General features: G+C 47.0%; 1 protein-coding gene across 1 annotated transcript in view; it reads left to right on the top strand.

Annotated features, from left to right (window-relative positions):
• The window catches only part of SYCE1 (synaptonemal complex central element protein 1), a 439,580-nt gene that overhangs the window by 230,497 nt on the left and 182,097 nt on the right, over positions 1 to 26,986 (top strand). Inside the window, exon 7 of the mRNA XM_069209539.1 lies at positions 11,752 to 11,841. Within this exon, the coding sequence (XP_069065640.1) occupies positions 11,752 to 11,841 (90 nt within the window). The remainder of the gene's footprint in view (positions 1 to 11,751; positions 11,842 to 26,986) is intronic.

Below are 26,986 nucleotides of genomic sequence, written 5' to 3'. Positions count from 1 at the left end.
ACGACGGCGAGCAGGTCGAGGTCCAAAGATCGCCGTTCGACGTCGAGACACTCTACGTCGAGGGACTCTCAACGTTGAGGCAAGAGCAACCGGTGGGGCGCCCTTCGATGTCGACACAGCCGTCGACGTCGACACAGGTTTTACCTGTCCCGCAGGGAGTAGAACATCGCCCCACGCCAGACAAGGCCGCACCATCTCCAGTGGTCTCCATACCGAGCGACTCATCTCGTTCAAGAGCGGCATCATCTGGGCATGTTTCGCCCATCAACCTATCTCCAAGATGGCTAGAGAGCCTTAACAGACCAGCGGCCTCCCCGGATTTGCAGTATTCGCGAATGTACTCGCTTACTGCCTCCCTGCCAAGAACGCCATCACCAACAGCAAGGGCAGGACGGGCTCGTTCTGCTCCTCGTCAACCGACCGCGAGGCCTGGGCGCTATGCTACAGCATCTCGCAGCAGGTCTCGTTCTCAACGACGATCCAGGTCTCGTTCACGAAGAAGATCACCCTCTTGGTCGTCGTCAGGATCATCTGTCGGGCGTTACTCCCTCACCCTAACAGATTCGCCACCTGCTAGGGTCTCACCGGTGGATGACATTACCACGTTTAATGAGGTGCTGTTAAGAGGAGAGCAGAAATTAAACATAGAGGTTCCAGAGCCATCTACCTCCTCATCAGTCATCTTTGAGACTCTGCAACAGAGATCAGCGTCAAAAAAGCTGCTGCCTCTAGTGCCTGGTTTGTTGCAGCCAACCATGGACACTTTTCTGGCCCCAGCACACTCAAATCTGCCCCGGCTAGGATTCTCAAAAAATACAAGGCTCCCGAACAGGACCCTTTGTTCCTCAGGAAGGATCCGCCACCGGACTCAGTAATATTAGCCGCAGCCCGAAAGACCCACTCGGTGGCATCATCATCCACGGTCCCCCCAGATAAAGAGAGCAGGCATCTAGACTCTCTGGGGAGAAAGATGTGCGGTACGGCGGCTTCGGCAATGAAAGTCTCCAGTGCTTCTGCACTCCTGGGCAGGTATGATCGTTCTCTTTGGGACTCTCTCAATAGATTCACAGAGAAATTGCCCAGAGAGGACAGACAAGATTTTCAAGAGATCCTGCAAGAGGGATGCCTGGTATCCAACCAGGTTATCAGCGCGGCGGCAGATGGGGCGGATTTAGCTGCACATGGGTACGCACATGGAATCTGTGCAAGGAGGTCTTCCTGGCTGAGACTCACTGGTTTAAAGCAGGAAGCACAACAACGCATCCTGAATCTCCCATTCGCCGGGAACTCTCTATTTGGTGCCCATGCAGACGAGGAAATGGCCCGCATGAAGACCGAGGTGGATACCATGAGGGCAGTGGGCCTGGAAAGGAAGAAATATTTCAGGCGGAGGTATAGGCCTTATGACAGGCGCCCTTTCCAGCAGAGGGTTCAAACCCCTCACTGGTCCCAAAGGTCACAGCAATGGCAGGGATGCCCTCTTTTTTCAGCGAAGGAACACAAGGGAGCGAGGGTCAAGTAGACCTCAACAGTCCACTCCGAAAGCGCCGGCCAAACAATGAGATCTCGCTTCCCTCGACACTGTACACCACTCCGGTGGGGGGAAGTATTACAGGTTATCTTCACGAGTGGCACTCTATCACAAGAGACAAATGGGTGCTCAATATTGTCGAAAATGGCTACTCTCTTCTTTTTAAACAGCCTTCACCACACTTGCCACCAACCAAATGCAATCCATCTCATCTCAGCCTGCTGCGCAAAGAGGCTCTCGCCCTCTTATAAAAGAATGCCATAGAAAAGGTTCCACCTGCGCACAGAGGAAAGGGGGTTTACTCTCGTTACTTTCTGGTGGCGAAGAAGGGTTGAGAGGGCGTTTTCAGACCAATTCTGGACCTACTGCTGCTGAAGAAATACATAAGGAAACAGAAGAACTCCAAAGAGTGTATCCTTCGGAGGAACGACTATCCTCAATAGACAGGAAGTGTCAGGACCTGTTGAAAGCCAACGCACCTACGGCACGTCAGGTGACATCGCTGCTGGGCTCCATGGCATCATGCATTTTTATTGTCCCAAATGCCAGACTCCACATGAGGCCCCTCCAAGAGGCATTGGAGAGCAACTGGAGCCAAAGGACAGGTCGCTGGGAGGACAGAGTGCGACTACCGGCAGTAGCACTTCAGTCATTGAAATGGTGGATGCACAGACCTCACCTGTCAGTAGGTGCTCCCTTTCACCAGGTAGTTCCATCCGACACTCTGGTAACGGATGCGTCTCTTCAGGGATGGGGGGCTCATCTGGGTCCCCTTCAAGCTCAGGGCCTGTGGTCAGACAAGGAAAAGCAGTACCACATCAATCTGCTAGAACTCAGAGCGGTCCATCTGGCTCTCAAGTCTTTCATACCACTAATTCAGGGGAAAACTCTCCTAATACAAACGGACAATACAACCACGATGTATTATTTGAACAAACAGGGGGGAACGAGATCCCTACCCCTATCTCGAGAGTCCCAAACGATATGGCATTGGCTCCTGGCCAGAGGAATGTCACTTACAGCGTTCACCTGCCAGGTCAACAAAACATGAAAGCAGATTTCCTGAGCAGACACCTAGAGGACGCACACGATTGGGTCCTACACGGCGAAGTCGTCGAATACATCTTCGCTCAATGGGGTCGGCCTCAACTGGATCTCTTCGCAGACGAGAAATGCCCAGATTTCGCATCCAGGTTCTACCGTCCGGGATCTCGAGGGAATGCCCTGTTGATCGACTGGTCAGGGATATTTCTCTACGCCTTTCCGCCGATTCCCCTGATACCGGCAGTGATCAACAAACTTTACAGATCCAGAACCAGAATGATTCTCATAGCGCCACAATGGCCCCGTCAATTCTGGTACACAGATCTCCTCAACCTATCGGAAAAACCTCACAGGAGGCTGCCGTGTAAACTGGATCTTCTGAGCAGAATGGAGGGCAGGATTCTACATCCCAACCTACCCTCTTTGAGCTTAACCGCATGGCTCCTGAATTCCTGCAGTATGGGCACCTAGGGCTCTCACAGGAGTGCATGAACATCTTGAAAGAGTCCAAACGACCTTCCACGCGGCGTTCTTACGCTTTTAAGTGGAAGAGATTCTACATATAGTGCTGTCAACAAGGTCAGAATCCCATACGGGCTCAGGAGGATGTCATACTGTCCTATTTGCTTCATCTGGCAAAGTCCGGTCTGCAGGTATCATCTATTAAGGTACATTTGTCTGCCATTACAGCCTATCGCAAGTCACCTTCTCAGGAATCCTTCTTTACGAAACCTGTAGTCAAGGATTTCTTAGAAGGTTTGAAAAAAGTTTTTCCGCCCATTCGGAGACCTTCTCCTCCATGGGAACTGAACATAGTATTGTCAAAACTTATGGGCCCTCCTTTTGAACCTATACATAAGGCCTCTTTACAACACCTTACGTGGAAGACGGCTTTTTTAGTGGCCATTACTTCAGCGAGGAGGGTCAGCGAAATCCAGGCTTTGTCTTCCAAAGAACCGTACACGGTTTTTCATGACAATAGAGTGGTTCTGCGAACTCACCCATCTTTCCTTCCGAAGGTGGTGTCAGGATTCCATATCAATCAGACTATATCTTTACCGACTTACCTTCCCAATCCAGAGACTCCGGCAGAGAAAGCATTGCACTCCTTAGACTTGAAAAGAGTGCTGAAATTTTATCCGGATAAGACAAAATCGATTAGACATTCTAACCGCTTGTTTGTAAATTATGGTCATTTGAGGACAGGAGAGGCAGCATCTAAACGAACGATATCAAGATGGATAGTTTCTTGTATTGTTAATACTTACCAGCTGGCTAATAAACAATTACTAGCTAGGCCTAAAGCGCATTCCACAAGGGGAAAAGCGGCTACTGCTGCCCTCCTTAACAATGTTCCAATATCTGAGATTTGTAAGGCTGCTACATGGAAGTCTGTGCATACGTTTACTAGACATTACTGTTTAGACTCAGATGCAAGAGCAGATGCCCAAGTGGGGCAGGCCTCTCTGAGAAATTTATTTGCATAATACGTATCTATTCTGATGGATACAACTACCTGTGGATTCCTCACCTAATGAATACTCCCATGGCGCCAGCATTCGACGGAAATCTTCTTACTAGTCTCTGCACGTCGACGAGGACGTCACTCTAGCCCACGCGACGCCGTCTGACGTCATACAGGCAATAAGAGGTCCTCGACGACGTGCCGACGTCAGTTCCCTTTTTTCAGTGCATTCGAAACGGTTATCTTCGAGGGAGCAACTGTTACTTTTGTGGTTACAGTGTATTTTTGCTGCGTAGTCTTTCGCTGTGGTAATAATGTCGCAGAGAAAGTCTGGATTCAAGACTTGTCGTGAGTGTGGAGGCAAGATGTCAGTGACGGATCCTCATTCCGACTGCCTTTGGTGTTTGAGCTCCGACCACGACGTCTCGACTTGTGATTCATGCCAGCACATGAATCCAAAGGCCATCAAGGAACGTGAGGCGAAGCTGTTTATGGCGAAATCGAAGGAGAAGCATCACAAGAAGTCTTCTTCGCCAAGACATCGGCGTCATCGAGACTCCCGGCGCCGTAGAGAATCTCGGCGTCATTCAAAGGAGACTCGTTCCAGGTCTTCTGATCGGCGCCGAAGGACATGGGAGATCAGTCCCACGGTTACGCCGCATCCTTCGACGCCGTTGCCCTCTCCGGCGTCTCCGACTTCACCTGGACAGGCGTCGGTGATTGAGGTATTGGAGCCTCAGGTGTTATCTCCGGCGTCGCAGACGTCGAGGCCGGCGTCGGGGTCGCCTCCGAGACAGGCACCCCAGTATCCGGCTTTTCCCACCCCTGGAGCCGATAGTTCCGCATTCTTGAATGCGATGTATGCCATCTTCCAACAGATGGCTCCAGGGGGTGCTCCGGCTGGGCCTTTGGCCTTTTCATTGGGTGATCCTGCGCCTCTTCGGCCGGCACCCTTTATGCCCTTTCTCCCTTTTGGCAACGTGGGCTCGGCGCCGGTGTCGGGCCGGTGGCCGCTCCGGTGGCTTCAGAGGGATTGGCCCCGGGGATTTCCATCCCGTCGACGTCGGGATTTCGGCCTGTGACTCCGGTGGGTCCATCTGCTTCGACTGCTCTTTCGTCTGTGCCGAAGTTACCTGTGGCGCCGGACGCGGCGTCGGTGGCTTCTGAAGATCGGCGCCGATCTTCGACTTCGGCGGAGGCATTGTCGACTCCGCGTATTGAACAACGGCTTCATTCGAGGAGACGTGCTCTCCGTGTATTAGAGGAGCAGGAGTACCAACGAGCCCTGGAGGAAGGAGAGCTAGAGGACTCGGGTGATGGGCTGCGTGGTCTGGAGTCGGCCAGTGGGCTGGACACTTCCCCTGAGTGGGATCTTTCGTCCCCGGGAGAATATACTGAGGAGGCTGCTTCTTTTCACGCAGTGGTACGGAAGGCAGCTAGTTTTGTGGACCTGCCTTTGCCGGTGGTGGATGCTAAACAAAACCTTCTAACAGAGGTGCTACATCCGGCCTCAGCTGCGGCGGTGCCTCTTTTGCCATTTAATGACGCTCTGCTGGATCCGGTGTTAGAGGTGTGGAAGAGGCCGGCATCTTCCCCAGCAGTTCACAGAGCCGTGGCCAGGAGGTATCGGGCGGCTCCAACTGACCCTGGTTTTCTGTCTAGGCACCCTACGCCGGAGAGCTTGGTGGTGCAGGCCTCCTGTTCATCCAAGTCAGCGCCTGGTTCTTTCTTGACGGTGCCTGGGGACAGAGATTCAAAGAAACTGGAGGCGCAGTCCAAGAAGATTTTTTCGTCCTGCAGTCTGGCGTTGAAGGCCACCAACGCAACCTGTATCCTGGGGAGGTATATTCATGCTCTGATGGATGACATTTCCTCATCATTTACAGAGCTTCCCCAGGGTCTTTTGGATGTTGTTTCAAATGCCCAGGCTGCTGCGACCCAGATTATCCAGACTGGACTGGATACGACCGACTCGGTAGCCAGAGCAATGGGCACAACTGTGGTGGCAAGGAGGCAGGCCTGGCTCCGTAACTCGGGCTTTTCTGCGGCTGTACAGTCCACATTGTTGGATCTCCCGTTTGATGGGGACAAACTGTTTGGAGCCAAGGCTGATTCGGCCTTGGAACGTTTTAAGGAGAGCAGGGCCACGGCTAAGTCGTTAGGGCTCCAAGCTCCTTCTTCCACGGCCTCTTCCAGATTTTTCAGGAGGTTTCGTGGATTTGGGCGTGGCTCTTCCTCCTCTTCCTTTCGGGGAAGATATCAGCAACCTGCCTCTTCCCATCCCTATAGATCTTTTAGAGGGAGAGGTAGGGTCCGCACCAGAGGAGCCTCTCAGCAGCACTCTGCCTCTTCCTCATCCTCTGGCGGGGTGCAGCAGGGGAAGCAGCCTTAGGCTTCCACCATTTCCCACTCACTCCTCTCCTGTAGGGGGAAGATTACAGCATTTTCTCACCAAATGGAAGACTGTTACAACGGACACTTGGGTTCTCAGTATTGTGGGAAAAGGCTACACCCTTCCCTTTCGGGAGTTCCCGCCCCTCATCCCGCCCCGCCCTTCTTATTGTTCAGAAGAACACCTCCTGTTGCTAGAACAGGAGGTACAAGCCCTCCTTTCAAAGGGCGCGGTGGAGTTGGTCCCAGAGCAGGAAAGGGGTCGAGGATGTTACTCAAGGTATTTCCTGATTCCCAAGAAGGATGGTCGTTTGAGACCAATCCTGGACCTGAGGATCTTGAATTGGTTCCTCAAGCAGGAAAAGTTCAAGATGCTGACCCTAGCACAGGTGCTTTTGGCGTTGAACAAGGAAGACTGGATGGTGTCTGTCGACTTGCAGGATGCTTACTTTCATATCCCGATACTCAAGTCACACAGGAAGTATCTCCGGTTTGTGGTGGGATCGCAGCACTATCAGTTTGCGGTCCTTCCGTTTGGTCTTACTTCAGCACCTCGAGTCTTCACGAAGGTGATGTCGGTGGTTGCGGCAGAACTCAGAAGGAAGGGGATAGCAGTATTCCCTTACTTGGACGACTGGTTGATCAAAGCCAAGTCCCCGGAGCTTGTGTCGCATCATCTGCAGTCAACAACCCAGTTGTTGTTCGACCTGGGTTTTTCGGTGAACGAGCCCAAATCTCACCTAGAGCCCTCTCAGCGCCTCCTGTTCATAGGGGCAGTACTGGATACAACATTGGGTCGGGCCTTTCCTCCGCCTCAGCGGATTCAAGATATTCGGGATTTGGTTCCAATGTTTCGAAATGGAGCGGTAGTTCCAGTCCTCAAGGTCCTTCGTCTGCTCGGTCTGTTTGCCTCCTGCATTCTGTTGGTCACGCATGCTCGCTGGCACATGAGGGCTCTTCAGTGGTGCCTCCGAAGGCAGTGGTCTCAACACAAAGGGGATCTAGAGAGTACTGTCAAGATCTCCAGAGATGCTGCTATGGATTTGAAGTGGTGGATTGCAAGCAACAATCTTTCACAAGGAAAGCCGTTCCAGCAGTCGCCACCAGTGGCCACAGTCATAACGGATGCTTCCACTCTAGGGTGGGGAGCTCATCTGGGGGATCTGGAGATCAAAGGCCTTTGGTCTCCAGAGGAACAGATGTTTCACATCAATCTGTTAGAGTTACGGGCTGTACGTCTGGCTCTCAAGGCCTTCCTCCTTCCCTTCGTGGTCAGTCTGTACAGGTCCTAACGGACAATACTACCACGATGTGGTACATAAACAAGCAGGGAGGAGTGGGGTCGTACCTTCTCTGCAGAGAAGCTCTTCGACTATGGTCCTGGGCAAAGGACCATCAGATTTGCTTGATAGCAAACCATCTGTCCGGAGTCTTGAACGTGCGTGCGGACAGTCTCAGTCGCCAATTCTCGGCAGACCACGAGTGGCGTCTCCATCCAGATCAAGTCCGTTTAATCTTCCAGAGGTGGGGGTTTCCTCGGGTAGATCTGTTTGCCACTCGAGAGAACGCGCATTGTCCGTTATTCTGCAGCCTCCAGTATCCGATGCAGGGAGCGTTGGGGGACGCGTTTCAAATAACCTGGTGCGGCCAGTTGCTTTACGCGTTTCCTCCCATACCCTTGATTCCTCGAGTATTGAGGAAGATTCGCCAGGACCGGGCTCTAGTCATCCTAATAGCTCCGGATTGGCCAAGGAGGGTATGGTACTCCGACCTTCTCCAACTCTCAATGTGCCCTCCGCTCCGTCTCCCTTTCAGGGCAGACCTCCTCTCGCAGTCGCAGGGGCAGGTTTTACACCCCAACCTCCAGAGTCTGCACCTACATGCCTGGAGATTGAACGGGGCAACCTGAGTTCCTTCTCTCTCCCGCCTGAGGTAGTGGATGTTATATTAGCGGCCAGGCGACACTCCACTAAATCTATCTACGCTAATAGATGGTCTAAATTTGTTGCGTGGTGTGGAGAGAGGCAGATTGATCCTTTGCATGCTCATCTATCGGACGTTTTGTCTTTTGCTCTGTCTCTAGCGCAGAAAGGTTGTGCAGTGGCTACCATTAAGGGTTATTTATCGGCCTTGTCAGCCTTCATATGTCTTCCAGACCAACCATCTTTATTTAAATCCCCTATTGTTATCAGATTCTTGAAAGGTCTTCTAAATAAATATCCTCCAAAGCCATTCGTTATGCCGCAATGGGATTTGTCCTTGGTCCTGACTTTCCTTATGGGGTCCCCTTTTGAACCTATGCATTCTTGCCCCTTAAGGTATTTGGTTTTAAAAACAGTCTTCCTGATAGCTATAACATCAGCAAGGAGAGTGAGTGAGTTGCAGGCCTTATCAGTAAAGCCCCCTTATACAACTTTTTATGGGGATAAGGTGGTGTTGAGGACCAAGGCTGCTTTCCTCCCGAAGGTTGTTTCACCTTTCCATTTGGCTCAGGCAATTACTTTGTCCACGTTCTATCCTCCGCCTCATCCTTCCAAAGAGGAAGAAAGACTGCACCGTCTGGACCCAAAGAGGGCGTTGAGCTTCTTTATTGATAGAACAAAGGATTTCAGGCTGGAGGATCAGCTGTTTATTGGATACGTGGGCAAGAGGAGAGGAAAGGCAGTCCACAAGAGAACACTATCCAGGTGGGTTGTTCTTTGCATTAAAATCTGTTACTCTTTGGCAAAGAAGGATCCTCCTGAGGGCATTAGAGCTCATTCCACCAGAGCTAAGTCGGCCACTTCGGCCTTGGCCAGAGGTGTTCCTGTGGTCGACATCTGCAAGGCCGCAACTTGGTCGTCCCTTCACACTTTTGCAAAACATTACTGTTTGGATTCTGAGGTTAGAAGGGACGGCCATTTTGCACAGTCAGTGCTGCAGGATTTCTTGGTTTGACCATTTAGGCACCCACCGCCGGGCGTGGTACTGCTTTGGGACTCTATTCATTAGGTGAGGAATCCACAGGTAGTTGTATCCATCAGAAGAACGAGTTACTTACCTTCGGTAACGACTTTTCTGGTGGATACATTAGCTACCTGTGGATTCCTCACGGTCCCTCCCGCCTCCCCGTTGCCTTTCTGGTCTTACCAAGTAATCCTTGAGTACGCTTCTCTTGGTCTTCGAGGGTGCAATAGATGTTGTATATAATATATTTATATATGTATATATGTATATATCTTTGTGTATATACTTGATGTGTATATATATTTTAAAAAGAGAGAGTTATATATATATATAAAAGATTTACAGTTATTCATGCAATGTTGTGTATTTTTACAATGTTATGGGATGTTGCCTTGCTCTTTCATTGCATTGCCTGGTTGTTCTCATGCACGTAAAAAATGATTGGTACTGACGTCGGCACGTCGTCGAGGACCTCTTATTGCCTGTATGACGTCAGACGGCGTTGCGTGGGCTAGAGTGACGTCCTCGTCGACGTGCAGAGACTAGTAAGAAGATTTCCGTCGAATGCTGGCGCCATGGGAGTATTCATTAGGTGAGGAATCCACAGGTAGCTAATGTATCCACCAGAAAAGTCGTTACCGAAGGTAAGTAACTCGTTCTTCCTGCACTTCTATTGGACAGTCCGCAGAGTTTAGGGATGGGCTTGCTAATCTATTCAATGTTTATGACTATGAAGAGAAGGATAAGTTACTTACCTGTAAATCCTAGTTCTCTTCCAGGGGTATCCTCATCAAAGTCATAAACAACCCACCCTCCTCCCCGGACGCACGTCTCCTAGAAGTGCAGGACAGACTGTATTTTGAATCAGTTACACGGATTGTCACCGTAAAAAAGAACTGACTTAACTGTGAACCAACTGTCACCTTTCCTTCACCCCTGAGGCATGTTGGGATATTGGAGGTGCTCAGGGTCTTAAAGGCACGGTGCCAAAGTTTTTATGATTCTCCTGTGTTAACCTGCATGCAGCCTATTGGCTAAGAATGCTCCATTGGTTTTTCAATGTAGTTTTTTCTCTTTTTCTCTAGTGTTTACTGCTGCTTACTTCCCTAAGCCCAGTTTTAAGGGTTTGGGTAGATATTTATTCTCTATTGTGATTTCATAATATTAAAAAAAAAAAAAAAAAAAACTTCATAGAAATAAAGCATTTTTAGCCTGTTTATGATTATAGCCTGCATTGCTGTTTTTACACATGATAATATATGTGTATTTTATATATGCTCCGGGGTCCCCGCACAAGGGCGGGAATATTCAATGTTTATGACTTTGATGAGGATACCCCTGGAAGAGAACTAGGATTTACAGGTAAGTAACTTATCCATTTTAACTTGGCTTTGCCTATACGTGTTATATTTATAGCCCTGCATCAAGTGTTGGACGCTGCAGAGCAGTGCTTCCTTTTTTTTTTAATCACCACACTGTCTGGCAGTGTAGCATTGTTCTGTTAAAAGATTCTCCTGGCTGCATAGATGTAAACTTAATATAAAAACTACAATGCCTTTATATTATGGTCTTTATTATAAAAAGAAAATGCCAATCTGACCATAAGGGGCATGCTGACCCCTAAAATGAAAAGAAACGCTGCACTAGCGCATGAGAACTGCCTCCCTCTAGGGTTTAAATGGTGATCACTTTCAAAAATTTTAGTAGCTGGCTGCTTCGGTCTAATTTGACCTGTGAATGATCTGAGTTGAGGTTGCTCACATTGTCCATGTAAAATCTGCAAAGATAAGGGATCACTTTTGGTGAAGTTTGCCCAGGTCTTCTTGGACGGATACTGTCTTTGTTGTATGTTGTGCCCAGTCTACTGTTTTGCTTGCCTTGAAAGCAAATGAAAAGCTTGCTTATGATCTAACTGATTGAAATTGGGCTTCTTTAGACTATCCTGTTCGGTATTCATTGCCATACCAGGAGAATTCTAGCCGGAGGGGCTGATTGACAAACGCATTTCTGACTACAAGTTGTAGTAAAGCAGGATCATGGTTTTACGTACACATCTCTGTGAATCGGCACTGCAACGTGCAACTCCTCATTAGTAAAAGTTCAAACTGGTCATTCTTTTCTGTGTGTACTAATTGCATATTCATATCCCCATTTTGTTACCATTTTAAATGTTTTGAGGCCAATTCACAAAGAGTGTAAAAAAGTGCTCCTGTAGTACTGCTTCGCGTACTCATAAATGCATTTGTGATTCAGCCCCTCAGTCTTTATTGCTATGGGGAAAGCAGACGTTTGCCCCACCAACTAGTAACCTTTGTGGTAATGCAGCATGGTTTATCATGCAACGCTCCTAACTATTGGATTTCATGTTTCACAGGCAAAAGCAGCTGTCAGATGAATGCAAGCAGAGAATTGAGGAGCTGACATCACAAGTCCAAGAAGAAAAACTCAAACAGAGGAAGCAAAGGTACATAGATAACCATTTTAGGGTTGGACTTTTCAGCTTTAGCATTCAGGCAAGATCCTGATGTCACCACTGTATGACATGCACTATAGAGCTTACCATCCAGCATACAATATTTAGAAGGGGGCTTTCCGGCTGTTGCCTGGTATTTCATTGGATTTACTAGCAGCTGGAGGTTGAAGCAGTGATGGGAACAAAAAAGTCGTTTATTTTGTTTCATGTGTTTTGTGTTTGTATTAGATGTATATTATTATCTTGTATAATTATCCGCTTCTCAGTCAGTGCCATTTTAAATTTCTTTTAAGTTTTCCATGCCTTAATATAGTGTTTGCTGAACGAGCTTGTTGCCCAGATTTGCATTACAGTATTTGTTTTGTTAACAATGCCTGATGCATTATACAACGTCATGCCAAATTCCTGGGTCCTGGCTCCTGCTGGTTATTTTGATCCTCTTCTAGCACAATCTTCAGACAAGTCAAGGACGGCTGCAGTAGGGTAAAGGGTGGTGGTGGGGTGGGGGGTGGGCTCTAGGGGAAATGGGGTTGTGCTGCCGCACTGGCCGCTAACCTGGAAGGGGGAGGAGGGGGGGCACTGACCACATGGAGGGAGGGGCAGAGGGGGGCTCTGTGTTTAGCAATAACTTATTAATTAAAAACACCTGATGCAAAGTTTCTTGTGTGTCCAGCTTTCAGACAGCAATAAAAAAAGTCAAGATAACTTTTGTGATTAATGTTTCTGCTAAAGAGAGAGATCCTTTTTTGTCCAGAGGCGGTTTTGACTCGCCTTAAAGTAGCGCAGAGGGTTAATATGCCTGTAGCAAAGACCGATCGGTATTTTATATGGATAGCTGAGTGGATTAGTAAGTCGGCCTTTACCAGCACTTTAAAAAAATGAATTGTATTTGGAAGAGGGGCTATGGAGATATGAGGGGCACTTTTTCCAGGTGGTACTGAGGAAATCTGAGGAGGAGGTCAAGGGGGGAGGGGTCACTAAAGATTGTCGCTCCGGGTGCCACCAGCAATAAATCCGCGCCTGCATCAATTCCTTTGATATAATTGGAGTTGCATTCTTATTTTCCATATTTTGCAGTTACTCCCTGCCCCTGCCTTCATTTTGGTGCTTCTGGCACCGCCAGCACCGTCGTGCAGCCTCTAGTTGGTAATACCGGGCTACTGAACTTTGGTCACTATTCCAAAATGGCCACAACATAGGCATGTTTATAAGCCTAGGAATGTGCATGGCTGGGATCCATATTAGATTCTCATGTTCCTCACCGCTGCCTGGAACATTGTCATTATCTGTGGCTGCAGCAGTTTCTTGTGCTGGGCACTATCCACTCTGTATGCTCGTCAACGAGAAGGCAGTGACGTTCTTAACAAGCATTGGCAGAGCAAATAGGTCTCGCCTTTGGGACCTTGTAAGACTTTTGTTATGCAGCATATTATTCTGGGTTCTTCAACATCTACTGTTCTTTAACATGAAAGCTTTGACACTAATAGGCACATTATAGAACTGCATTGAGAAGTACTTATTTAAAGAAAAGTTCTTAAGAAATGTTAGTAAAACTGAATTTGCACACACAATTTATTTCGTTTGTCTCGGACTTGCAGGCTATTGTACCAATGCCAGATAGTATTTCCAGTGGTGGAAATTGGGCTATTAGTTGTGTGGCCAGCACAAGTAATAGTTTTAAATATACATTGGCAGATGGAATATATTATAGCTGACATTATGCAACTACTGGTGACCCCCTATAAACATATCAAGAGTGTTCAAATGGTCATAGTGTAATAAGGATGTTACATTGGCATGAATCATGGTCATAATTGCTGTAAGGAGAGATCAATAAAACATATACAATCATTATGTAAACCCAATAAGAAACTTCATCAGAAATAAACTTTGTGTTTGTGCATTCATTCACATTCCTGGCATTAGACTTTAGTGGTCAAAACAGCCCCTAAAAGGCAGCACAATAAAAATAGCATTTGGAAGAAACATAGTCATGTAACTATATCATCAGCCCCTAAAGGGCACCACAATAAAAATAGTATTTGGAAAAAACATGGTTATGTAACTATATAGTCGGCCCCTAGAGGGAACCAATATAAAAATATAATTTTGGCATGGAATAGAAGCATGGCTATATAACTGTATAATCAGCCCCTAGAAGGGGTTTGAGTTTCGGCGTTGACTCCTCACTTAATTTCCCTGTACCTACCAAAAAATGAATGTGTCCTTGTGTAATATAATCAGTGCTCATGTAAAGCGCTCCAACCTTCATTCGAGTTTGCACTATCTAATATTGCACACCAAAAAATAGTCATGCCCAAAAACAGGGAACAGGAAGAAACAACATACCGCCACGGATCGCTAAGCAGAAAGGGAAAAGAAAAAAGTAGTGTGCCCAAACTATGGATCGTTCAATGTAACAGGGTCAGAATCCAAGGTAGTAAAAAAAACAGCTTTAGTACGGGACAAACACAAGTCATTTACCTAACAGACCAAAGGAATTTTGAAAGGAAGGCCAAGGAAAGAATTAAAGTGAAAGGCGTGTGATGGGGGTGGTGAAAGCCTACAGAAGTAGATTAAAACATGTCGAGAGACAACGCATGCACGCTGCCTAGGCTCAGCCTAAAAAGGGAGAGATCATGCCATCCAGAGAAAGCCCCTGCCAGGCAGTCCAAGTCTGTTTCGCAGTTAACCACAATAGAGTCCAGCCCAATCTGTTCCATTGTGGACTCCCACCGAGCTCCCCTCCGCCAACCGCTTTCTCAAGGCAAAGTAAAGGGCTAGGTGCCTAGACATGAGCCTCTTGTTTGTTTATTTATTATTATTATAATTATTTGTTTTTTTATTTGATATAGCGCGGGCATGGTTTGTTCTGTAGCCCCCAGGAAGGTTACTCTTCTTGATGGCTGGAGCACTGATTTCTCTTGATTGAGGGTGAGGCCCAAGCCCTTGAAAAGACGTAAGGTAGCTTTGATGGATACCTGCGCTGACTGGATATTGGGAGCTTCTACTAACCAGTCATCTAAGTAGGGAAAAACCTGGTGCAGTTTCCGCCTGTGGTAGGATGCGACTGGTGCCAGGTATTTGGTAAAGATCCAGAGAGCGCACTTGAGCCCACAGGGAAGGAACTTGAATTGAAAATGCCTGTCCGCTAATGTGAATCTCAGGACTCTGGTGAATGGGTATGTGAAACTAGGCATGTTGGAGGTCCAGGGTGGCCATGTGGTCTGCCTTGTTGAGAAGTTGTAAGATGTCCGGTAATGTGACCATTCGGAAAGTTTGCTTCTTGAGGTACTTGTTGAGCTCCCTTAAGTCTAGGATCAGTCTCCCTTGACAAGACTTTTTTCAAATTAGAATGAAACGGGAGTGAAAGCCATTCCCTCTTTGAGAATAGGGTACTATTTCTGTTGCTCCTTTTTGCAACATGATCTCCGCTTCTAAGTTGAGAAAATGCAGTTGTTTTTGCGGCACTGGTAATGGGGGTATTTGTATAAACTCTAGAAGATGACCCAATTGAATTGTGTCTAGGACCCATTGGTCCTTGGTTATTTGACACCAAACGATGGAGGTGATTCTTCAGTGTTCCTGATAACCTTGATGGGGAAGAATGAGAGATAGCCGGCTTTTAAATGCAGTCATTGCCTGTGGGAGGCTTTCTTGCCCTTACTTCTGGGCTTTCCTCTTTGGGAAAGTCTACTGTATGCAGCCAAAGGCAGCTGCCTTTGCTGATATTGAGACATGGCGAAATGAATATTAGAGGCATATGTTGGGTACCTATGTTGTTGGTATGCTCCACAAAATGAGGGCTGGCTTCTTTCTGTGGCCCAGTGAAAATGTATCTTTCTGTATTGTACTTGCCCCACGTTCTGGCAGTGTCTGTGTCTGATTTAATAGCTTGGAGCGCATCATCAATGTGCTTCCTGAACAGTGCTCCCCATCATGGGGAAGATCCAAAGTTTTTTGTCTGAACCTCAGGTCAGTAGATAGTGGCCTTAAGCCACCCTTTACTTTTTACTACTGCGGCTCTAGCTAACTGCCTAAAACCCATGGCGGCGATGTCGAGCACGCAGTCAATTTTGGCAGAAGAACGCTGACCTTCCAACAGCACTTTCTTAGCTTCCCCTCTGATGTTCTTTGGAACCTCTTCCAAATATTGAGCAATATCTGACCATAGCTGCCTGTTGTATCTCCCAGGGAGCGCCAGGGAATTTGCAGCTTGTACCAAAATGGCATGCATTGAGTAAAAACGCATGCAGATGTTATCAAGGTGCTTTCCCTCTTTATCTGGCCATGCGTTCAGAGGTTTGGAGGGGTTCCTAGTGCGTTGTTACACTGCCTGTGAAATAACTGAGTCCAGCTTTGGGTGACCCGTTAGGCAGGAAGGAGCGTTATCCGGGGCCTTGTACCTTTTATCAAGTTTAGTTAATACTGCAGATACTGAGGCAACATCTGTGGCTGTGGAAGTTGTTGAGGGGTTGCTGGGATTGCTGTACAGATGTAGATACTGGTGGGAAACATTCCCTGTAATCCGCCATCATAACCTGCAGATCAGACACCAGGCCGGAAGGTAGGCATGCCATCTCCTGCTGTTGTTGAGAAGGTTGGTCATTATACTGTTCGTCATAACAACAGTCATCTGAATATTCCTGACACTTGACATGCAGCTGCGAAGGGCTTCTAGCTACTCCATTTAGTCCATCATCATTTGAATCCTGGTAACTTTGGTAGGAGATGTGAGAGATAGAGTCCAATGTGCTTTTTAAGTCCGATCTGTGGCGTTGCAAGGGCCATCTATGAAGACAGAAGCCGTGTTAATGGTCTCTGCTTTCTTGCCAGTGTTTCCATGGTTGTCGACGTGAGATCTATGGTGGTCGTTGATGATGGTAGCTCTGACAAATTAATCGTCAACTGAGGTATTGTTGACGGGAGCGTATCCGATGGAGGTACTGTCGACGGCAGTAGCGTAGTCGGCAGGGTCGTCGATTATTGCTCTGTCTTCAAGAGTGTTGACGACGAAAGAATTGTCTATGAGGGATGCAGTGTCATTGGCGACTGTATGAACGGTGATGAAACAGGACGCACCTCCGATGAAGATGAAAGAGCCGTCATCGAGGACCCCGTTGACGCTGCCTTCGACACAGAGATAGTGACGATGGCGGATGTCATGGAGGAGACTGTGGACGAGATCATCAACGCTTGAGTTGTCAACAGGGATAGCGTCAACAGTGCAGAGGCTGTTTATTTGAAAGTGTGTTTAACCTGCAGAGGCGGCGTTTGGGGCTCAGAATGAGATTAACTTTTGTTTTTTTTAAAAGGAATCAGACTTATTTGGTTTGTCTGAGTGCAGTGAGTGTTTCTTTAGAGGTAACTTAGAAGGGCTGGCGAAGTTTTGAGGAGCCCTCAGATGACTATTTGGTTGCCTTTTTTGCAGGTTCTTTAGTGACAGGCGAGATATCACTCTCTCTCTAGGTCTCTTCACTGGTATCTTGGTAACTGAAACAGAAGAGGAGGCACTCTCTTCGTCAGAGACAGTGTTGTCTCTAGATTTTAGCTTCTGCAGCCAGACGATGAGACACCCCTTATGATCTTTAAATGTCTTTGTCGAGAATGTCTGCTGTACCATGCAGTCTTTGGTCTTATGGTCCAGGTAGGGACAGTAAATGCAATCCTTTTGTGGGGTCATCAATATGAAGCCTCTTCTTCATGCAGGTTGCACAAGGTTGAAAAGCCCCTTTTTTGGTGTCTCTGAAATAGTTAACGTCAGTTTGAATCACCAAGAGAAGAGAATTCAGCTTCTGTGAAGAAGATCAAAAGTTCAAGCCAAAAATACTCATAATAACTGTTTCTGAGAGAAAGACTTAGCAGAGCTCAGAGGGGACTTCTTAACACGATGTACAGTGGAAAATCTGAGGGAAAGCAGCTCTTCACAGGAGGGTTCTAGAGGGTGGTGTGGCCTGATTGGTTGGACTCTAGAATTTGGTCCTTTTTACAAAATGTCTGTGATATGTTACTAAGCTAAAGGCCTATGGCCTCTAATGTATATGTCTATTGGAGCATTTCTTTTGTAAGACACTGGGGACACCCATCTCGACGACTGGGAAGGATTCAAGCATGTGAATCTATTAAAGTTTCCAATACTGGAGAACTTTATTCACAGGTAAGTAATTTATTTTCTGATCCTCGGCTATCTTGTCAGAGGTGGCCTGCCAGGAAGGAAATGTTAATGTTTTTTTACTTTTTTTTGGGAAAAACTCTACAAATTCTTTGCATAGGGCCTTAGAGGACATGGAAGTGATTTTAGATTAAGAATTGCTTGTCTGTTTGATTACTTCAAATAGACGTTTAGGTTGGTTCTTTGCTGTGTCCAGGAGGGATCTGATTTGCGTTGACATGGCTCTCAAAATGTGGCCTCTGTAGTTTTTCTCACAGTTTTCTGCATAACCAGAATCAGCAGAGGCATGAGTTCTATATTCTTTCTCACGCTTTTGTGACCTGCTTCTTTTCTTCATAAAGTTCTTTTGAGAACCAAGGTAGAGGAGGTTTAGGACTGCTGTGCTTGTTCTTGAGAGGTGCAAATTCCTCTATTAAGGTTTTTATGCAAGTATTGCATTTGTCTGTGGCTGTGTTGATGTCAATTTGGGGAACTAGAAAGACAAGATTTGAGTGAGCCTTATTTGCAAGGGCCTTAATATTGATGTTTCTTGTGTCCTTCTTTGGTTCACCAGGGGTTTTAATGCAGTTGATGGTCACTGTGATGTGGGATCAGAAAGGTGGTCTAATCAGTCTACCAGGATGGGATCATCGGCTGTTACGGAGGGACTTTGGATATGATCAGATTCAGAGTGGAGCCCTTGTATTGTGTGGGTTTCTTGCAATGTTGCAGATAACTGTTGGTAAGAAGGGAAGAGAAGGTGTCCATTGGTTTGCTACCCATGGTACCCCAGTGAAGATTGAAGCCACTCAGGACGAGGATGTTGGAGCTAGTTTATTGAGATGTGATCGTCTTCATGCATTCATCAACATAGGTGTTCATTTTGCCCAGAGGGTGATAAACGACGTTTGGTCTGAGATTAGAAGCATTGCAGAAGGAGCTTTCCAGAGAGACACACTCGAATGACCGATTCAATAGCAGGAACTTAGCACGTGTTTGCCATGTTTCACAGAGGGCTTGCCTGGTTTGACCCCAGTGGCCTGGGAGTATTCTTGGTAATAGCCACAGACTCATGCTCTTGCACGTATTGTCTAAGCCACTTTCACAAACTCCACCCATAAAGATTAGCACTACTGAAAATAGATTATAACTGTGCGATACCACTGATTAAACTGGGCAACCGAGTGGCAACCTTCTAAAAGATGACTTTCCTTAAAAAATGACATTAAATTTGACTTGGACATCAAGTCTGATTTAAAGCTACAATTAATTTCATACCTTGAAGTACCCATTTTAGCTTCATTCAGACGCTTGAGGTCAGCCTGTAGCTCTATATTAGCCAATGGGGCTACTAACCTTTCCACAGCATAAACAACAACTTTGACGCTGTTAGGACATGTTAAAGTTTATGTCCTGTCCGGCGGCACAGTTAAAGCTGCAGCCCTGGGTGGACACTCTCACATGCCCTGGGTACCATTGGCACCATTTACTAGGGACTTATAAGTAAGTCACCTACGCCAGTTGGGGGCAGGCAACTCAACATACCTTTTTTTCTGTGGCATAGGCCTGCTAGCCTTAGGGACAGGACCCCAGTATCCTTGGAACGGGCAGTGCCCATGGAGGCTGCTCCCGCTGGACTAAAACAATCTCTGGGAGATCATTGCCGAGGAGGCAATCTAGCGGGAGGTCAGGATTGACTACCACCCTAGGCCAGCTACTGGTACACCCTACCTTTAGGGACACTACAACCACAGGGTGATCTGTGACTTCCCCAGGGGTTTCACTTACTCTCCTTACCTCTCCTGGCAAATACTGGGCTGGAATCACTAACCTGCCCACCACTGTGGCGTGACTGGTACCTGTTTCTCATGGGGGGTGGTGGGGACTCCATTGACTTTGAGTTGGATTAAGTGCTTACTACCATCTTCAGGGATCACCTACCTATCATCTGGACATGTTTCCCAGTTAAAAGCTACTAGGACCTCCTTATCTGTGGTGACCTCCTCAAAGACTACATCAGCCATCTCTGTGGTAACCTTTCTCTAAGGACAGGCTGCATCCCCTTTCTCACTAGAGAGTTTCACTACAGCACCGTACTACTGCTATGAGGCTTATCGTAGCCATCTGTTATTGAATCATACTCAGTTATCTTGAAGGCGTAAGGAATTACTCTTTGTAATTTACTCAGTTTTCACAGGAACTTGCAGTGGTAATTGCTTGACCTGACTACTTTGTTTCTCCATTATTACATCATTCATATAAGCCTTGATAAAGTCCAGAGGACAAAACACGTGTTAGCTGCCGTTCTGTTGAAAATGTTGTCAAACTTTCATCTGAATAATAAATCAGCACCACAATCAACCATGAACAATTGATTGTTGGACTTGTTTGAATTCTTATTCATTGTGCTCTGGGGTGTGCAAATATCCCCTTTGCGGTGCCCTGGCTGCTTAAAAGCACAGCGTTTTTTCCCAAGAGTTTCATTAGCCCTGGGTCCCCAATAGTTTGCTTACTAGAGGTGAGTTGGGTCTTGCCCCCTCTGAGGTTTTGAGGGTACGTCTTGGGAATACTTACTACCTTCCTCCTTTCCCTGAGTGGGCCTAATCACTCCTTCTTTGGATGACCCCCCCTCCCAGTTCTTCTTGGGTACTCTTGTCCTAACCCACTCATCTGTTACATTGCCCAGGTCTCTAGGGCTAGATAGCTTAGAACCTACCAGATGTTGGTGTAACTTCTTTGAGGTACAATTTGTAAGTATGTGTTCTTTCACAACTAAATTGTAGAGCCCCCTCATAGGTATATACCCGGTTACCTTTTGATCCAGCCTGAGTATTTCTGAACTTTTGTATGTACTCTTAAGGTGTCAGACCAAACAGGTCAATGAGTGCCTCCTTCATGAGTGCATATTAATCTGCCACACCATCTAGTTTCAAGAGCCTACCCATCCCCACTGTTGGAATCAGTTTCCACAACAAGGATCTCCAATGGTGTACACCCACCCTTCACACCCTGAGGGCCCTCTTACAAGATGTTAGCCATGTGTTTATATCATCCCCCTCAATGTACTTTGGCAAAATACCTTTGGGTAACCTAGGGTTATAGGCACCCCTGCATTTACCTCTGTGTCTATGTTCCTGCCACCATAATCCTTAGGATTTCAGTCCCAGCTTGACCCTTCTCTGCTCCAGGGCCAGATTTCTTTCTTCTAGGGCAAGCTTCCTCTCTTGGATCTCTAAAAGACTGAGCTGGGCCTCTGAATCCTTGCCCCCCACCTCACTGAAGTGGAGATCTTCTCACTCCCAGTTGTAGAGGCATGCCTTCAACCCAACTGTGGGGACCATTCTCTTGCTGTCCCCTTTGACTTCTTCTTCACAAAGATCTCTGCCATAATCCTCATCCCCACTGTCAAGGAAAATTTTCCTCTGCAAATTGAGTTTGAGCTCTCCTGGCTGCTTCCCAGGCTCGGAGAACTTTTTCCGTGTCCTCTGTCTTCCTGTCCTTGCACAGCATCCTTAGATCGTCACTTTTAAGTGTGGACAGGATGGCTATGTTGATTTCCATGTTTTCCATCCTTTGGAGACTCCTCAAACTTTTGCCACATTTTTTGTTACTTTTTCCAACTTTGTGACCTTTTACTGCAAGTTTGTAAACTCCTGGAAAACGGTGCCTTGGATATACAGAACTTGGCAAAACGTTGTAAACTTTTTCTCAGGATTGACTTGGCAGACCGCTCAGTGGTTACTAACTTATTAATTGTCTTTAGTTCTGGATCCCACTGCTAGGCACCAATGTGAGAATTGTGGTATAGTATATGGCTTGGTTGTGTGACCTTACCGAGTAATACAATCGCAAAATTGTCTTGGGTCCAGTCAGACTTGTTGGTAATACCTTTAGCTCAACCTTGCGTAGCTGTTGCTTCGAGCAGCAAGGTTTAAACAGAGGAAATAGTGTAAACCATTTAGAGGCACCAACAAACTAAATAAAAAAGTTACCCTGAAAGAAGTCTGACACCAATTTATAAAAAATCAATTCTATTTTTATGAATTTCTAGACACCAGGATGAGCAGAATCCACCAGAGGATTCCAGAGGTGTAGATTTGTAAAGAAAACGTAAATCTCAACTTTCTTTAGTCAAAAACACAAACAATCATTGGTAACTGTAAAGTATGAAAACTTGTGAAAAGTTTGAGAGTTGTTCGGCTACTCTGGCCCAAGCTGGGTGACCAGTTCCGACAGGGAGAAGATCAGGGGGACAGTAAGGAGTATTTAAACAGTTACCTGGTCACCAAAGCAGTCTCAAGTCCAGTTCCACACTTTACACCAAGACACCATAGATTTCAGTTGAGAGGTCCTGATGCTGGGGATGCAGGATGCTAAAGGATGCTCTGGGTACTTTGTGGTCAACGGGGTTGTCCTTGCGGTTATTCCTCAGTCCATGGGAAAGCAGGGGCAACTTTTGTCGCAGAGGTCGGTGTCCCTCGAAGTTCTCTTTGAGCCATTAGAAGGCCAGCAGTGGGTCCATCAGGTTCTTTTAGTGAAGGCTTGTGTCTGTCTTTGGCAACCAAGATTGACTCAGACGATACTCCCAGCAGACTCGGTGCAACTTATGGCTGTCCAGGATTGATCTCTTGGGTTGCCTGATGGTGGCCTGTGGCAATACGAAGAATGTGCCTGCTGACATGCCGGAATGGGCTACTTCAGCTTTGATGGCCCTGGTGCTGGTTCAAGAGGGTCAGCCAACTGACCCTTGGAGTGACTTCTTTTGTCTGTGGCTCAAGAGTGACTTTTCCACAAGCCAGGAGCCACAGGCACAGTCCTCTTTTTGCTAGTCCAAGGTATGGCAGATGCAGTCAAGTAGTCAGTACAGCCTCTCTTGCCAGGTCCATTGATCAGCAGGGCAGTTCCCCTCTCAGTCCTTTCTCCAGTTATATTGTGATCTGAGGTTCAGGGTGCCAATTTTATGCCCGCAAGTACCCAGGGGATGTTGTGTCACTCACCAATGAGCTTCCAAGTCCCCTCCCACCCTGTGACAACTTCCAGCTATTTGTGTCACCTAGCAATCCCAGGGTGCACTATTCTGCCTACTACCAAGATGTCTGAACCCTTCCTTTGATGTTAAAAACTTGTTAACTCTTCCTAGAGGTGTGGCTTCCTGTGGGCTACATGCCTACAGAAAACTGGTTTGGCAACTGGTGTTTCCTCTCTGTTTCCGCTGTCCTACGAGTATGATCGCCATTTGCCATTTGCCCACCAAAGAAAATTCCCCTTTAAAGCTCACCTTTAGGGGTAACACCCTGTTTGGCTTCCTGCAAGGGGGAGGCGACATCAAACCCTGTGGCAGATGTCTATTGTTCCTGAGCCAGGGAGTCTTTCACGCTACTCTGCAGCAGGGCAGAAGGCTGTCTGGCGGCCAGCAACATGCATAAACGGGGCAACAAAGTGGCAACTTTCTAAAAGTTGCCTTTTCCTAAAAAGTGACATGAAATTCAACTTGGGCATCAACTCTGGTTTATTGCCACAATTAATTTGATGGGCACTCTAATTTGCATGCTCTGGGTACCCTTTGCACCATATACTAGGGACGTATAAGTAAGTTAGCTGTGCCATTTAGGGCTAGCCAATTAAACATACCTTTTTGTCATGGGTTAGAACACTGGCACTGAGTTCTAGTTAGCAGGCCTCTGCACTTTGAGTAAAAAAAACAGCAGCTAGTAGTCCAAATGGGGGCAAAAAGTGGGGGAAACCTGCAACCAGCCATGTCCTCACATTCCTGTTCAACCCCAAATGAAAATACAATATCAAATAACTAACCTAGTTCTTTGAAATTCTGTCAGTCCTTGGGATTGGTCAGGGAATAGAAAGGTGACTGAAAGGAGATGAAGAGACACCCGCCACATGATCGAAGCAGAGGAGGACAGGACATCTGCTTCAGTCCCACTTCACATGCGGAGACCAGCAAATTGATTGGTCAGGAGATTCATAATGGGATTAGATTCAGGGGAATCTGCCACTGGACGGGTTGTTGGAAAACACGAGGCAAGTATTGCCTTGCTGAGGTCTGACTGAAAACAGTGTGGGCCACAAAAGTAACAATAAGCATACAGGACTCAACAGTATGTTATATGTTTGACTCCAAACTGCTCAGAGCAGAAACTAATTTGAATTTGAGTGTTTGGCATAGCAGCGATGCCCCTCTTGCAATGGCTCGCATATGGAGATGGGAGAGAAACTGACCATATATTTTAAAAGCGCAGTGAAGTTTATTGTGGGAAGTATTTACCATTGTGCTAAACTGGCCGAACCTGCATTGCCACAACATATGAACTCCGGAAAGATCAAGTAAACAAACTGATGGCAGGGTTACACAAGCATTTGCTTAGCCAGTAGGTCTTGCTGATGACTTTGCAGTATGTGTTAGATATGTTGCATATTAGTGCCTTTGCTATTTAGTATGGCTAAACGTAACTAGTATAAAGGGGCATTAAATGAAGCATTGAAAAATTGATTAGAGTGTAGTCGGGGCAAAATAGGGCCGGCCCAGGCACGCAAAACAAAGTGGTACACCTTTGCAGATCATTACTTTGTATGAGGGAACTGATTTTGGGACGAATGTGCACTAAATTAAGTGCTTTACATCACAAACAAGCTCAAATATTTTAACGCTGCATATACTTTCAAAGCAGCATAACATGAGCACTTAAATATGTAAAGCATGGGCACAGGCATGTCTGTGTACAATGCATCTGGATCATGTATAGCGCTCCAATACCTTCATCTAAAAAGAATAGGAAAACCACACTACTTTTCAGATGGCAGTACGTCAGAATCGGATTCGAACCTCGGCTTCGACTCAACATCCTGTGATTCTGAGCAAAACACTTAGGCCCTCATTATAACAATGGCCCTAAAAACCGCATACCGCTGTGGTGACGGCACCAAAATATCGTCACCCCGGCTACCATCCCTCCACCAGATTATGAGCACTGCCGGATGTCTGCCACAAGAAGGGCGGAAATCCGGCAGTGATCATACTGGCGGACGGTGGTAAGCTGGTGCTGCTACCAGCAGCACCGCCACGCCAATTGAAGGCCACCAGCCGTATCATGACCTGTGATAAGGCCTGGCAGTGTTCTGCTGGCGGTAGCAGCGCCCCTTCCCGTTCCCTGACAGAATACCTCCTTGCCAAAGGTAAGTCAGGGTTCTGACAGGGGAGGGGGGTGGGGGGTGTTGTGTGCATGAACGTGTGTGTGTGTGTGTGAATGCGTCTGTGTGTGTTGTGTTGTTTGCGTGGGTGTATGCGTGTGAGTGAATGCATGAAAGAATGGTGAAGTGAGTGCGTGTCTGCATGTCAGTGTGATTGTGTGTAAGAATGTGTGCAAGCATGTCTGGAAGTATGCGTTTATGAATGCGTGTATGCCAGTGTGAGTGATCGGGTGTATGCGTGAGTGATTGTTGCATGTCTGCGGGTCTATGCATGTAAGGGTGGTGGAGGGGTGTGTGTGAGTTTCGGAGGAGGCGGGGGGACTGTGAGGATTGGAAGGCGGGGAGTGAGGGGTGGAGGGAGTTTGGATTGAGGGGGGGTACAGGGTATCCAGTGAGTGTTGGAGGGGTGGGGGAGCTGCCTACCGGTGACAGGGAAGGAATTCACTGTCACCGGTAGGGAAGGAATTCCCTGTCACCAGTAGGGCCTACCGCCATGGTTTTCAAACCATGGTGGTAGGCAGGCTCATAATGCCACCACCGGTACTATGCCAGTCGCCGGGCTGGAGATTGACATCTACGGCCGGGCGGCTGATACAGCCATGGTGGAATGAGTGGAGAAGTGGCAAATTGGCTGCAGCCAACCCGCCATTCTCATAATGGCCAAATATGTCTTCATGCCTACAAAAAAATCTATGTACAACCGCAGTCTCTAACATTGCATCGAACTGAAACTAATTTTCAAAACAATGTGCCAACACGCTCCTGTTCTGAGATAAACAAACAAAAAAGTTTGATTCCAAAAAGACATTTCTTAAAGTCACTAACACAACCTCAAAAGAAAACAGGACCGATCATATTCCTTCCTTTTCAACCCCAAAAAAATAGTTTGAAAAAAGAAAAGGAAAGCCTCACTGCTTGTCAGATGGCAGTCATGCAGAACCAGATTTGAATCTCAGCTTCCGCTCAACATCCTGTGAATTTGGGAAAAACACTCAGGGGTCATTACGAGTTTGGCAGTCTTTTGGGAAGACCGCTGCAGTGGCGGTTGCCAAAACACTGCCATGTTGGCTGTAATCTGACCGCCGTATTAAGGGTTACACTGTGAAGTCCGCCAAAAAACAGCCAAAATCCCGAAACCACCAGGACACTGGAGGCCGGAAAACAGGTGGTCCTAGCAGCACAGCCAGCCCAACAAAAATCCTCCCATCAGTTTATGATCCACAAATCATGACAGCGGTTCCTCCATGGTGGAAAACCATTGACTGTGCAAACCGCGGCGGTCTGAACTCACATTACACTGAACACCACAACACATTGGATAGTTTGAATATCTCACACCTGAAACACATTCACACACTCAACACACCTACACACTCCACTATGTAACACACCTCTACACAACCCTCAATCCTTTGCAAACAGAATGCCACTCACAACCACAGAGGAGGAATAACTGTCACAGATTTATCAATAAAAACATTTGGCTCCCACACAAATTTCACCACACATATATCGCACACCTGCACAATCTACACAACACACAATTTACTATCAAACACAGTGCACAACAACCGTCACCCACTCACATCACAGCACCTACACCTCATCACTAATGTTTTTTCAATCTTTTTTTAAACACTACCTCACCGTCTATACCACCACTACCATGTCCCCACAAAAACACCCACGTTTTCACTGATGATGAGTTGAGGGTCATGGTGGACGAAATTATCAAGGTAGAACCACACTAGTTCCAGCAATCATCAATAGCCAGGAATATGG

Source organism: Pleurodeles waltl, chromosome 10 (genome assembly GCF_031143425.1).
Source record: "Pleurodeles waltl isolate 20211129_DDA chromosome 10, aPleWal1.hap1.20221129, whole genome shotgun sequence".
NCBI classification, from domain to species: Eukaryota; Metazoa; Chordata; class Amphibia; order Caudata; family Salamandridae; genus Pleurodeles; species Pleurodeles waltl.
The sequence above is the reverse complement of the archived record's forward strand: the minus strand, read 5'-3'. Positions and strand labels throughout refer to the sequence as shown.